This window comes from Cavia porcellus, unplaced genomic scaffold (genome assembly GCF_034190915.1).
Source record: "Cavia porcellus strain 051 isolate PalLab524CR breed Dunkin Hartley unplaced genomic scaffold, mCavPor4.1 scaffold_15, whole genome shotgun sequence".
Lineage (NCBI taxonomy): Eukaryota > Metazoa > Chordata > Mammalia > Rodentia > Caviidae > Cavia > Cavia porcellus.
The window spans coordinates 10,492,134-10,505,304 of record NW_026947498.1 but is presented as its reverse complement, the minus strand read 5'-3'; the positions used below and the strand labels follow the sequence as shown (position 1 = coordinate 10,505,304).

Sequence of the window (13,171 nt, the reverse complement as noted above, 5' to 3'; positions counted from 1 at the left end):
CCAGGTCTTGGACACCTGTCCTCTGCTCTTCATGCCCTGGAGGGCTTTGGGTATTCTCGGTCTCTCATGGCCCCTGGTGCTTTGGAGGGATGTGTTCTCCATGCTGTGAAGACCGCATGTTGGTAGCTGGATTGCGGTTACGTTGGCTGTGTGGATCCCCCTTGGAATCACGGCCACTGTGACCATAAGTGGCCCTGCCCGTCCAGCAGTCATTCTCGATGCTGCTGTGTACAGAGTCTCTTCCGTTTCAGGTTTTTCAGCAGGTTCATTACTGGGCTGGAGGAGTCGTGCTCGTGTATTACGCATTCTGTCAGGTTGAGTATTTATTGTAGGCGTCTTTTGGTGGTGCTTGTGTGTCTGCTCTGGAGAGCATCCTGTCATCAAGTAAGTAAACTTTGACCTCTTCTTATCCTATTTTAATATCGTTTTCCTTTTTCTCCTTGGGTGCTTGTTCTGGCTGAATTTTTAAGTACTATATTGAACAGCAATATAGATAAGAGAAATGTTCTCATTCCCAATTTTAGGGACAAAACAGTGTTTTCCACTTGCTGGATTGTTGGCAGTTGAGTTGTGAAGGATGAGTTATACTAGATCGAGACGTGGTCCTTCCGTGTCCCTCCTGGGACTGGTTTCATTGTGTCCCATGGGCGCTGGCAACTGGGACCTGCACTCCCATTTGCTTCCAGGAAATGTTTCCTTCTTTGCTTGACCACTTGTGTCACCATTGTGTGTTCAGGGCCGTGTGACTCTATGTCCCGATGTTTGTAAAGCTCTCTGTGCTATTTGTGTGCTTGATATCTAGGAGCAGTGCTCCGGGACGCCCAAGACACTGTGTGCTTGTGGAAAGGACCAGAAGGGGCTGCTCTGCAGGTCCCTTGGGAGGAATTCCTGGGTCTTGCTGAGAAGAACACGTGTTCTTTAGCGTTTGGGTAGAAACCTCAGCAGACAGTGTTTGATTTGTCTTACGGAAAGGTCTGGTTTCGCTGTGAAGCTGAGTTATCTTCTGTTTCTCTAATTGCCTTTATTCATTTAGTTATTTTGTCAGTTAGGTAGTTGGTGTTTTGAAAGTGGGCCTTGAGGTTCAGCCCTGTACCACGTCTCTGTGTGCCTGAACTTTTACAAGCGGTTCTGTTTGTTTCCGTGGTGCTGCAGTGAGGTTTGGTGCCTGCTCATTTTCATGACGTCACCACCTCCTGCCTTCTTCCTGTGCAGCGGCTCCTTCACGTGTCTAGAGAGCCTTTCTTTCCCTGTTCTGCTTCCTTTGTGCCTTGAAGGATTCTTTGAGAACGAGATGGTTCTCCCTTGTTGATTTTGGGTGACCGGTGCATGTCATGCTCATTTTCCCCTTGATTTATAGTCCATGAATTTCTTTTGCACACAGTGAGTCTGTTGAAAGCACCGCAGCTACAGTCTGACCTGAGAAGAGGCTCCGGAGGACGTGGGCTGACCCCCGTGCGCAGTCCTCGCTGACACGGGTCCTCTGGTTCCTGACTTCCCTGTTGCCTCCATTTCCGCGGTAGTTTGTCACCACTCACCTGGTTCAGCCTCGTCACTCCATTCGTCTGTGGGCTCCCTTGGCTGGCTGTCTCTGTCTAGGACGTCCCTGAGTGTTTCTGGAGTGTGGTTTGGTCACAGACACCCTAAGGTCCAGTGTGTCAAGGAAAAAGCTTCCTTTTGGTGCCATTTCCACAAACAGCTTTGCAGAGTTTCTTAGCGTGTGTTTCTCTTTGGGGCTCAGGCTTTATCCCTCTTCCTTAGGCAAAACAAACATCAAACAGCAAAAAGAGAGCAAGACAGTAAGAAGGAGGGAAAAATAAATGAAAAACAAAAAAAAAATCAATGGGATGGAAAAGACACGAGACAGACAGTTGTCCAGCCCTCCCTCCCGCGTGACTGCGCCGAGCTCTCACCATATCTGGTTGGTGCGCAGGGCGTGTCTAGCCTCCCATCTTCTCTGGACCCGCACAGCCTCCCGGGACAAGGGTCAGCTGGGTGGCATTTGCAAAGGCATCGTCCCACCTGGAGGGAGAGCTCACAGCAGCATCTTGGGGTGGGGGATCTGGCAGAAGTGACAGGGGAAGGGGAGGGAGGCAGCCAGCATCCAGGTGGAGGCTGTGCAGTGCTGGGCGGGATTGTTGTGTCCCTGCAGCCCAGAGAGGGTGCAATTAGGGGAGAAGCTGAGGCTCCAGGAACAAAGGAACAAGCAGAGTGGGAAAGTAGGAAGTCAGAGCAGGAAGACAGCAGAGCCGTGCGTGTGGCGGGCCTGCCGGGAACCGGGTATAAATGCAGCTCGGGGTGGAGGCCCAGACCTCACCAGCACCTCCTGCCAGCCACAGCCACCTCCTCTCCCTCGTCCGCCATGTGCCACACCAGCTGTTCCCCGTGCTGCCAGCCGGCCTGCTGCGGGTCCAGCCCCTGCCAGGCTGCCTGCTGCGTGCCCGTGAGCTGCAAGCCTGTCCTGTGCCTGACCCCATCGTGCCAGTCCTCGGGGTGCTGCCAGCCGTCGTGCCAGGCCTCCGTGTGTGTGCCCGTATGCTGCAGGCCAGCCGTGTGCGTGGTGCCCTCCTGCCAGTCCTCGGGGTGCTGCCAGCCGTGCTGCCAGAGCTCCGTGTGCTTCCCCGTGAGCTGTGGGCCCTCCTGCCAGTCCTCGGGGTGCTGCCAGCCCTCCTGCCCCACCCTCCTCTGCAACCCTGTCTGCTGTGGCACCTCCTCCTCCTGCTGCTGCTGACCTCCTCCTGCTGCGGCTGCTGAACTCCCATCTCCGTGTCCACTCTCCGGGACATGGGACAGGGGACCGCCACTATGTACCTCCCGGGCCCATGTGGTCCCGCATTGTGGCAGACAGGAATCCTACTGGACTGAGCTGCTGGACTCTGAGCTAGAACCCAGCAAGGGGCTCCAGAGCCTCCCTTTCCCTCTCCCAACGCAAAGGATGCTCCTCTCCTTAGTATCCAACCACTGCCCCATGGGAGCCAAATAAATCCACTTTGCCAGTGCCCGTCTCTGTGTTTCTGCCTTGCTTTCGATACCCGTGGGTCCTGGCTCTCTCTGTGCGCTGGGTGCCATGGTTCCAGCCCAGATTCCACTCTCCCCTCACACGAAACTTTAGGCCCAAGCCCGCTGAGCACCAAGACACGCACATGGGCACACTGCTGTTGCTGCTCAGGATACAGCTTTCTGGGAGTGGCTGAGCCTGTGCTCTAGCCTCCTGCAGAAATCACACAAGTTCTAAGCTGCAAGCAGGAAAGGTTGTACGGGGTCACCCTGGCCGTGTGTGCAGAGTTGAGAGTGAGCCAGGCAGGACAGGCTGGGATGTTGTGCGAAGGGCAGGGTTGTGTGTACAGGAGAGCCCGTGCTCATGCAGGAGGGCCCGGTGTTGAGGGACAAAAGCACCTGGGAAAGCAAGAGAGTCAGGGGCAAGGTGGCCCTGCTGGTCGACTCTTGGACTGGAAGTGTGTGTCCAGGGCAGAGCACACGAACTCCGGGAGGTGGCAGGAGCCAGCCCGGTGGGGTGTCGAGTGTGTCGGGAAAGCTGGCCAACCTGCCCAGGGCCGAGGTTTCCTTAGGTGCTGTTTTGTCTTGCACCTCCAGCACAAGTTGGTGACCCCTAGCAACCCGCACGTTCGTTGCCTGGACCCATTGGTCTGTCATGGCCTGTAGGCTGCTTCCAAGGTGGAGCTATTATGCATGGTGTGGTCCTAAGCCTGGCCCCACTTGGATCCCTGTAACCTCACCCCTGTGGGTACTTGGGGAAGATATGCAGAGCTGGAATCGCTGGAATGCATCGAATTTCTCCTCTTAGAGTTTTGAGGAAAGTGTGTACAGATTTCTACGCTGGTTAAGTAGTTGATGTTGAAATCTAAGGCACATGAGTCTCCCTTCCCCAGCCCGCCAACCCACAGCCTCTCCAGCGCTCTCTGTTTCTTGATGTCTTCATGATGGGATGGCGTGCAATCCAGGTGCTGTTAGATTGTAGATCTCTGGTGGCCTGTGCTGTGGATGGTTTTGTCTGTGCTTTGGGTCCCGAGATCTTCTCCAAGAAGTGTCTATTCATGTTAGTTGCCCAGGGTCTCCCTGCTGTGCTGTTTGTTTTGGAGGCGGCGAGTCTGACTTTGTTAAAGCTCTTTGCGTTGTCTACGCCTGACTCCTTTGTCCAAGCAAGACTTTCCTATCTCATTGTCCGCAGAAAAGCTGTCTATACCCCCAACATAATGAACCCAAATTAAACACAACAGGATAGAACTAATCAAATCCGATGAACAGAAGCCTCATAGGACCTCAAAACAAGGTGATAGAAAGTCAGCATTGGCTACCGTAATGTCTCATTTGTTTCAGAATACATGTTCATACCATCACACACAATAGAATGAAAGAAATCAATAAAACCGATTATATCAATGAATGAGAGCATTATAAGGCTTCAAAGAAATACGTTAGGAATCCTGGGTCATCATCACAGATCCCATTATATTCAAAATAGCTGCCCCTCTCGTCATGTGGGTAAAATAGAACAACACAGGACAGAACAAAGCCTAACCTAACAAAATTGTTTAAAAAAACCCAAGAGTTCAAAGCAATAAGAATTTAACAGTAGTTACTGCCTTTCCCTCCCAGGTGTTTCCTCCCCCGTCACTCTTACAGTAACTCTTGCTTTTGGGTCCCATGAACTCCTTCTGTTCCTGATACTGGGGTCACGTGTATAAGTCGCACGGTTTCACCCATGAACATGATCTCCAGTTCGGTCCATTTACCTACAGCAGCCCTGAAATTATTCTACCTGCAGTTGGGTAGCTCTCCAGTGCAGGAAAATACCATATGTTCCTTGTCCATTGTGCGGTTGATGGGCAACTTACCCTTGCTTTGTTTTCTGGTTTTCTGTCGCAGGGGACACATTTTTCTCTCCTTTGCTGTTCAGTCCATGAATTTCTTTTCCAGTCAGATGTGTTTCTTGTATACAGTGTGTCGATGGATCTTGTTTCTTGACCCACTGTCCCTATGTTTCTTTTTGTTGCTGACCTGAGCCGATCTACACTACTGGTTCAAAGCAGCACACATTGGTTTGCCTCTGCCCTGCTGTCCTCCTGCTGTTGGCCCTCCACACTTCCCTTCATTCCATTGCCTGTCCTGTTTGGCGATCCTCCTCTGCTGCTGTTCCTGGAACCATGGTCATCTCTATCTCTCTGTAGAATATGCCTTTGAACTCTCTGTAAGATTGGTTGTAGTCACAAATTCCTTCAGTTGTTCCTTATCATGGTCGTATCTTATTTTTCCATCAATTTCAAACTATAGTTTGTAGGGTAGTCAACTCTGGTTTGCACGTTGTTTTCTTTCAGGGTTTGAAACACTTCCCTCCAAACTCTTCTTGACTGGATGGTTTGTGTTGATAAGTCTGCATTGATTTTGATTCGTTTTCTTTTATAAGTGCTCTGTTTCTTTTCTCTAACAGCTTTTAATATTCTGTTCTTGTGCTGAATTTCTGGGATCTTGATTATTCCATGTCTGGGTGTACACTGACTTTGGTTACGGTAGTTGGAGTCCTATAATGCTTCACTTACCCGCATGCCAGATCCATTTCCCATGTTCGGGAAGTTGCGTTCTCCTACTTCTGTGAATGTCCTTTGAATTTCATTTGTGTTGACCCCTGCTTCTTCAGCGACACTGATCACTCTTCAATTATGCTTCTTTGCATCGTCTTGCAGCCGATGAGTTGTTATTTCCGGATTCCATGGTGTTTTTAAGAGACCTTTTGTTTCTCGGTCACAAGCTGCAATCCTGTCTTCCATGCTTGAAAGTCTATCTTCAGTCTCTCTCAAGCTGTTTCAGGAACTTTCAAGTTAATGTTTAATTTTCCGGATCTCTCAGAACCTGCTTCATGCATTGTAATTCCTTTCTATATCCTTTCAAATTTTCTGTCATTTTCCTGTGCTCCTCTTTTTTGTCTGTCTTCTTTAGATCTGCTGAACAATCCTTCCAGTGTGTTTGTGATTTCTTCTTTGACCTGAGACGTTATATCTGATTTGACTGCTTTTGCAATCTCATGAAGTTGTTTCTTTATTTCTGTTGCTACACTCTCAAGAGATTAGAGGTGCGCGACTTGCATTTGATTCCATGACTGTATCTTCCAGAGTGGTTCTGTGTGGGGTAGAGGTCTGAGGATGCCTTTTCCTCCATCATCTTGATATTCTCTTGGCTTCCTGTAGGTTCCCAGGTACTTCCCACGTTGCGTACCCTTCCATGGTGCAGGGGGCATGGGACAGGCACCCAGTTCCTCTGACCCCAGATTTACAGGGAGGTAGCAGGGGGGCATCTCCTCAGATGTACAGCTACAGTGGGGATTCTCTGCATGGGGGTGGGGCTGCTTCTCTCAGCCTGTGTCTACACTGGGACTGCCGTGATGGTGGCAGACACACAGGGCTGTGTTTGTCTGATTCCACTATTGAGTGATGACTTCCAGAAGGAACCAAGGGCCTGCAGTGGGGGCCTACAGGTGCACAGGGCTTATCTGGCTGTTTTTCCCTGTTCCTGCAGGCTATGTACAAGAAGGAGCCTTCTGATGGCTGCTCCCTGCAGCCAGAGGTGGATCTGTCTGGCTCTGTCTGTCCCCACTGGCATTCCTAAGGAAAGGGCCTTCCAGTGGTGCTGCCCAGCAGGCAGACACAGATCTGCTGGCTCTCTGTGCCAGCAGTGGTTTTGCATCCTGTCTTCAGTGCTGTGCATTCTCATGTCTTTTGAAATGCTGGTGCAAAGCATGCTGTTTCCTTTCGTTGTTTCATTTTGCTTCCTATAGTTCTGGCTTCCTTTATTTTGCTCTGCTTTATGTGTTGCGCCCCGCATCTTTGCAATACACTTGAAGCCCACGACTTGGACACCTGTCCTCTGCTCTTCATGCCCTGGAGGGCTTTGGGTATTCTCGGTCTCTCATGGACCCTGGTGCTTTGGAGGGCTGTGTTCTCCATGCTGTGAAGACCGCGTGTTGGTAGCTGGATTGCGGTTACGTTGGCTGTGTGGATCCCCCTTGGAATCACGGCCACTGTGACCATCAGTGTCCCTGCCCGTCCAGCAGTCATTCTCGATGCTGCTGTGTACAGAGTCTCTTCCGTTTCAGGTTTTTCAGCAGGTTCATTACTGGGCTGGAGGAGTCGTGCTCGTGTATTACGCATTCTGTCAGGTTGAGTATTTATTGTAGGCATCTTTTGGTGGTGCTTGTGTGTCTGCTCTGGAGAGCATCCTGTCATCAAGTAAGTAAACTTTGACCTCTTCTTATCCTATTTTAATATTGTTTTCCTTTTTCTCCTTGGGTGCTTGTTCTGGCTGAATTTTTAAGTACTATATTGAACAGCAATATAGATAAGAGAAATGTTCTCATTCCCAATTTGAGGGACAAAACAGTGTTTTCCACTTGCTGGGTTGTTGGCAGTTGAGTTGTGAAGGATGAGTTATACCAGATCGAGACGTGGTCCTCCCGTGTCCCTCCTGGGACTGGTTTCATTTTGTCCCATAGGCGCTGGCAACCGGGACCTGCCCTCCCCTTTGCTTCCAGGAAATGTTTCCTTCTTTGCTTGACCACTTGTGTCACCACTGTGTGTTCAGGGCTGTGTAACTCTATGTCCCGATGCTTGTAAAGCTCTCTGTGCTATTTGTGTGCTTGATATCTAGGAGAAGTGCTCCGGGACGCCCAAGACACTGTGTGCTTGTGGAAAGGACCAGAAGGGGCTGCTCTGCAGGTCCCTTGGGAGGAATTCCTGGGTCTTGCTGAGAAGAACATGTGTTCTTTAGCATTTGGGTAGAAACCTCAGCAGACAGTGTTTGATTTGTCTTACGGAAAGGTCTGGTTTCGCTGTGAAGCTGAGTTATCTTCTGTTTCTCTAACTGCCTTTATTCATTTAGTTATTTTGTCAGTTAGGTAGTTGGTGTTTTGAAAGTGGGCCTTGAGGTTCAGCCCTGTACCACGTCTCTGTTTGCCTGAACTTTTACAAGCGGTTCTGTTTGTTTCCGTGGTGCTGCAGTGAGGTTTGGTGCCTGCTCATTTTCATGACGTCACCACCTCCTGCCTTCTTCCTGTGCAGCGGCTCCTTCACGTGTCTAGAGAGCCTTTCTTTCCCTGTTCTGCTTCCTTTGTGCCTTGAAGGATTCTTTGAGAACGAGATGGTTATCAATTGTTGATTTTGGGTGACCGGTGCATGTCATGCTCATTTTCCCCTTGATTTCTAGTCCATGAATTTCTTTTGCACACAGTGAGTCTGTTGAAAGCCCCGCAGATAGAATCTGACCTGAGAAGAGGCTCCGGAGGACGTGGGCTGACCACCGTGCACATTCCTCGCTGACACGGGTCCTCTGGTTCCTGACTTCCCTGTTGCCTCCATTTCTGCGGTAGTTTGTCACCACTCACCTGGTTCAGCCTCGTCACTCCATTCGTCTGTGGGCTCCCTTGGCTGGCTGTCTCTGTCTAGGACGTCCCTGAGTGTTTCTGGAGTGTGGTTTGGTCACAGACACCCTAAGGTGCAGTGTGTCAAGGAAAAAGCTTCCTTTTGGTGCCATTTCCACAAAGAGCTTTGCAGTGTTTCTTAGCGTGTGTTTCTCTTTGGGGCTCAGGCTTTATCCCTCTTCCTTAGGCAAAACAAACAGCAAACAGCAAAAAGAGAGCAAGACAGTAAGAAGGAGGGAAAAATAAACGAAAACAAAAGAAAAACAATGGGATGGAAAAGACACGAGACAGACAGTGTCCAGCCCTCCCTCCCGCATGACTGCGCCGAGCTCTCACCATATCTGGTTGGCGCCCAGGTTGTGTCCAGCCTCCCATCTTCTCTGGACCCGCAGCCTCCCGGGACATGGGTCAGCTGGGTGGCATTTGCAAAGGCATCATCCCACCTGGAGGGAGAGCTCACAGCAGCATCTTGGGGTGGGGGATCTGGCAGAAGTGACAGGGGAAGGGGAGGGAGGCAGCCAGCATCCAGGTGGAGGCTGTGCAGTGCTGGGCGGGATTGTTGTGTCCCTGCAGCCCAGAGAGGGTGCAATTAGGGGAGAAGCTGAGGCTCCAGGAACAAAGGAACAAGCAGAGTGGGAAAGTAGGAAGTCAGAGCAGGAAGACAGCAGAGCCGTGCGTGTGGCGGGCCTGCCGGGAACCGGGTATAAATGCAGCTCGGGGTGGAGGCCCAGACCTCACCAGCACCTCCTGCCAGCCACAGCCACCTCCTCTCCCTCGTCCGCCATGTGCCACACCAGCTGTTCCCCGTGCTGCCAGCCGGCCTGCTGCGGGTCCAGCCCCTGCCAGGCTGCCTGCTGCGTGCCCGTGAGCTGCAAGCCTGTCCTGTGCCTGACCCCATCGTGCCAGTCCTCGGGGTGCTGCCAGCCGTCGTGCCAGGCCTCCGTGTGTGTGCCCGTATGCTGCAGGCCAGCCGTGTGCGTGGTGCCCTCCTGCCAGTCCTCGGGGTGCTGCCAGCCGTGCTGCCAGAGCTCCGTGTGCTTCCCTGTGAGCTGTGGGCCCTCCTGCCAGTCCTCGGGGTGCTGCCAGCCCTCCTGCCCCACCCTCCTCTGCAACCCTGTCTGCTGTGGCACCTCCTCCTCCTGCTGCTGCTGACCTCCTCCTGCTGCGGCTGCTGAACTCCCATCTCCGTGTCCACTCTCCGGGACATGGGACAGGGGACCGCCACTATGTACCTCCCGGGCCCATGTGGTCCCGCATTGTGGCAGACAGGAATCCTACTGGACTGAGCTGCTGGACTCTGAGCTAGAACCCAGCAAGGGGCTCCAGAGCCTCCCTTTCCCTCTCCCAACGCAAAGGATGCTCCTCTCCTTAGTATCCGACCACTGCCCCATGGGAGCCAAATAAATCCACTTTGCCAGTGCCCGTCTCTGTGTTTCTGCCTTGCTTTCGATACCCGTGGGTCCTGGCTCTCTCTGTGCGCTGGGTGCCATGGTTCCAGCCCAGATTCCACTCTCCCCTCACACGAAACTTTAGGCCCAAGCCCGCTGAGCACCAAGACACGCACATGGGCACACTGCTGTTGCTGCTCAGGATACAGCTTTCTGGGAGTGGCTGAGCCTGTGCTCTAGCCTCCTGCAGAAATCACACAAGTTCTAAGCTGCAAGCAGGAAAGGTTGTACGGGGTCACCCTGGCCGTGTGTGCAGAGTTGAGAGTGAGCCAGGCAGGACAGGCTGGGATGTTGTGCGAAGGGCAGGGTTGTGTGTACAGGAGAGCCCGTGCTCATGCAGGAGGGCCCGGTGTTGAGGGACAAAAGCACCTGGGAAAGCAAGAGAGTCAGGGGCAAGGTGGCCCTGCTGGTCGACTCTTGGACTGGAAGTGTGTGTCCAGGGCAGAGCACACGAACTCCGGGAGGTGGCAGGAGCCAGCCCGGTGGGGTGTCGAGTGTGTCGGGAAAGCTGGCCAGCCTGCCCAGGGCCGAGGTTTCCTGAGGTGCTGTTTTGTCTTGCACCTCCAGCACAAGTTGGTGACCCCTAGCAACCCGCACGTTCGTTGCCTGGACCCATTGGTCTGTCATGGCCTGTAGGCTGCTTCCAAGGTGGAGCTATTATGCATGGTGTGGTCCTAAGCCTGGCCCCACTTGGATCCCTGTAACCTCACCCCTGTGGGTACTTGGGGAAGATATGCAGAGCTGGAATCGCTGGAATGCATCGAATTTCTCCTCTTAGAGTTTTGAGGAAAGTGTGTACAGATTTCTACGCTGGTTAAGTAGTTGATGTTGAAATCTAAGGCACACGAGTCTCCCTTCCCCCAGCCCGCCAACCCACAGCCTCTCCAGCGCTCTCTGTTTCTTGATGTCTTCATGATGGGATGGCGTGCAATCCAGGTGCTGTTAGATTGTAGATCTCTGGTGGCCTGTGCTGTGGATGGTTTTGTCTGTGCTTTGGGTCCCGAGATCTTCTCCAAGAAGTGTCTATTCATGTTAGTTGCCCAGGGTCTCCCTGCTGTGCTGTTTGTTTTGGAGGCGGCGAGTCTGACTTTGTTAAAGCTCTTTGCGTTGTCTACGCCTGACTCCTTTGTCCAAGCAAGACTTTCCTATCTCATTGTCCTCAGAAAAGCTGTCTATACCCCCAACATAATGAACCCAAATTAAACACAACAGGATAGAACTAATCAAATCCGATGAACAGAAGCCTCATAGGACCTCAAAACAAGGTGATAGAAAGTCAGCATTGGCTACCGTAATGTCTCATTTGTTTCAGAATACATGTTCATACCACCACACACAATAGAATGAAAGAAATCAATAAAACCGATTATATCAATGAATGAGAGCATTATAAGGCTTCAAAGAAATACGTTAGGAATCCTGGGTCATCATCACAGATCCCATTATATTCAAAATAGCTGCCCCTCTCGTCATGTGGGTAAAATAGAACAACACAAGACAGAACAAAGCCTAACCTAACAAAATTGTTTAAAGAAACCCAAGAGTTCAAAGCAATAAGAATTTAACAGTAGTTACTGCCTTTCCCTCCCAGGTGTTTCCTCCCCCGTCACTCTTACAGTAACTCTTGCTTTTGGGTCCCATGAACTCCTTCTGTTCCTGATACTGGGGTCACGTGTATAAGTCGCACGGTTTCACCCATGAACATGATCTCCAGTTCGGTCCATTTACCTACAGCAGCCCTGAAATTATTCTACCTGCAGTTGGGTAGCTCTCCAGTGCAGGAAAATACCATATGTTCCTTGTCCATTGTGCGGTTGATGGGCAACTTACCCTTGCTTTGTTTTCTGGTTTTCTGTCGCAGGGGACACTTGTTTTCTCTCCTTTGCTGTTCAGTCCATGAATTTCTTTTCCAGTCAGATGTGTTTCTTGTATACAGTGTGTCGATGGATCTTGTTTCTTGACCCACTGTCCCTATGTTTCTTTTTGTTGCTGACCTGAGCCGATCTACACTACTGGTTCAAAGCAGCACACATTGGTTTGTCTCTGCCCTGCTGTCCTCCTGCTGTTGGCCCTCCACACTTCCCTTCATTCCATTGCCTGTCCTGTTTGGCGATCCTCCTCTGCTGCTGTTCCTGGAACCATGGTCATCTCTATCTCTCTGTAGAATATGCCTTTGAACTCTCTGTAAGATTGGTTGTAGTCACAAATTCCTTCAGTTGTTCCTTATCATGGTCGTATCTTATTTTTCCATCAATTTCAAACTATAGTTTGTAGGGTAGTCAACTCTGGTTTGCACGTTGTTTTCTTTCAGGGTTTGAAACACTTCCCTCCAAAGTCTTCTTGACTGGATGGTTTGTGTTGATAAGTCTGCATTGATTTTGATTCGTTTTCTGTTATAAGTGCTCTGTTTCTTTTCTCTAACAGCTTTTAATATTCTGTTCTTGTGCTGAATTTCTGGGATCTTGATTATTCCATGTCTGGGTGTACACTGACTTTGGTTACGGTAGTTGGAGTCCTATAATGCTTCGCTTACCCGCATGCCAGATCCATTTCCCATGTTCGGGAAGTTGCGTTCTCCTACTTCTGTGAATGTCCTTTGAATTTCATTTGTGTTGACCCCTGCTTCTTCAGCGACACTGATCACTCTTCAATTATGCTTCTTTGCATCATCTTGCAGCCGATGAGTTGTTGTTTCCGGATTCCATGGTGTTTTTAAGAGACCTTTTGTTTCTCGGTCACAAGCTGCAATCCTGTCTTCCATGCTTGAAAGTCTATCTTCAGTCTCTCTCAAGCTGTTTCACGAACTTTCAAGTTAATGTTTAATTTTCCGGATCTCTCAGCACCTGCTTCATTCAATGTAATTCCTTTCTATATCCTTTCAAAGTTTCTGTCATTTTCCTGTGCTCCTCTTTTTTGTCTGTCTTCTTTAGATCTGCTGAACAATCCTTCCAGTGTGTTTGTGATTTCTTCTGTGACCTGAGACGTTATATCTGATTTGACTGCTTTTGCAATCTCATGAAGTTGTTTCTTTATTTCTGTTGCTACACTCTCAAGAGATTAGAGGTGCGCGACTTGCATTTGATTCCATGACTGTATCTTGCAGAGTTGTTCTGTGTGGGGTAGAGGTCTGAGGATGCCTTTTCCTCCATCATCTTGATATTCTCTTGGCTTCCTGTAGGTTCCCAGGTACTTCCCACGTTGCGTACCCTTCCATGGTGCAGGGGGCATGGGACAGGCACCCAGGTCCTCTGACCCCAGATTTACAGGGAGGTAGCAGGGGGGCATCTCCTCAGATGTA

General features: G+C 50.7%; 2 protein-coding genes across 2 annotated transcripts; both read left to right on the top strand.

The window, feature by feature from the left end:
* Positions 1-932: 932 nt before the first annotated feature.
* On the top strand, positions 933-2,996 carry LOC100725444 (keratin-associated protein 12-3-like). The gene has a single exon (XM_063224622.1). The coding sequence runs from the start codon at positions 2,360-2,362 to the stop codon at positions 2,726-2,728; it is 369 nt and encodes a 122-aa protein (XP_063080692.1). The 5' UTR covers positions 933-2,359; the 3' UTR covers positions 2,729-2,996.
* Positions 2,997-6,924: 3,928 nt separating this feature from the next.
* Positions 6,925-9,847, top strand: LOC100725711 (keratin-associated protein 10-12-like). Its single transcript, XM_063224617.1, has one exon. It carries the CDS (start codon positions 8,741-8,743, stop codon positions 9,575-9,577), a length of 837 nt encoding a protein of 278 aa, XP_063080687.1. The 5' UTR covers positions 6,925-8,740; the 3' UTR covers positions 9,578-9,847.
* Positions 9,848-13,171: the final 3,324 nt, after the last annotated feature.

What these genes read in the sequence shown, in the direction of transcription:
- LOC100725444 (XM_063224622.1), top strand. Translation starts at nt 2,360, where the DNA reads ATGTGCCACACCAGCTGTTCCCCGTGCTGCCAGCCGGCCTGCTGCGGG.
- LOC100725711 (XM_063224617.1), top strand. Translation starts at nt 8,741, where the DNA reads ATGACTGCGCCGAGCTCTCACCATATCTGGTTGGCGCCCAGGTTGTGT.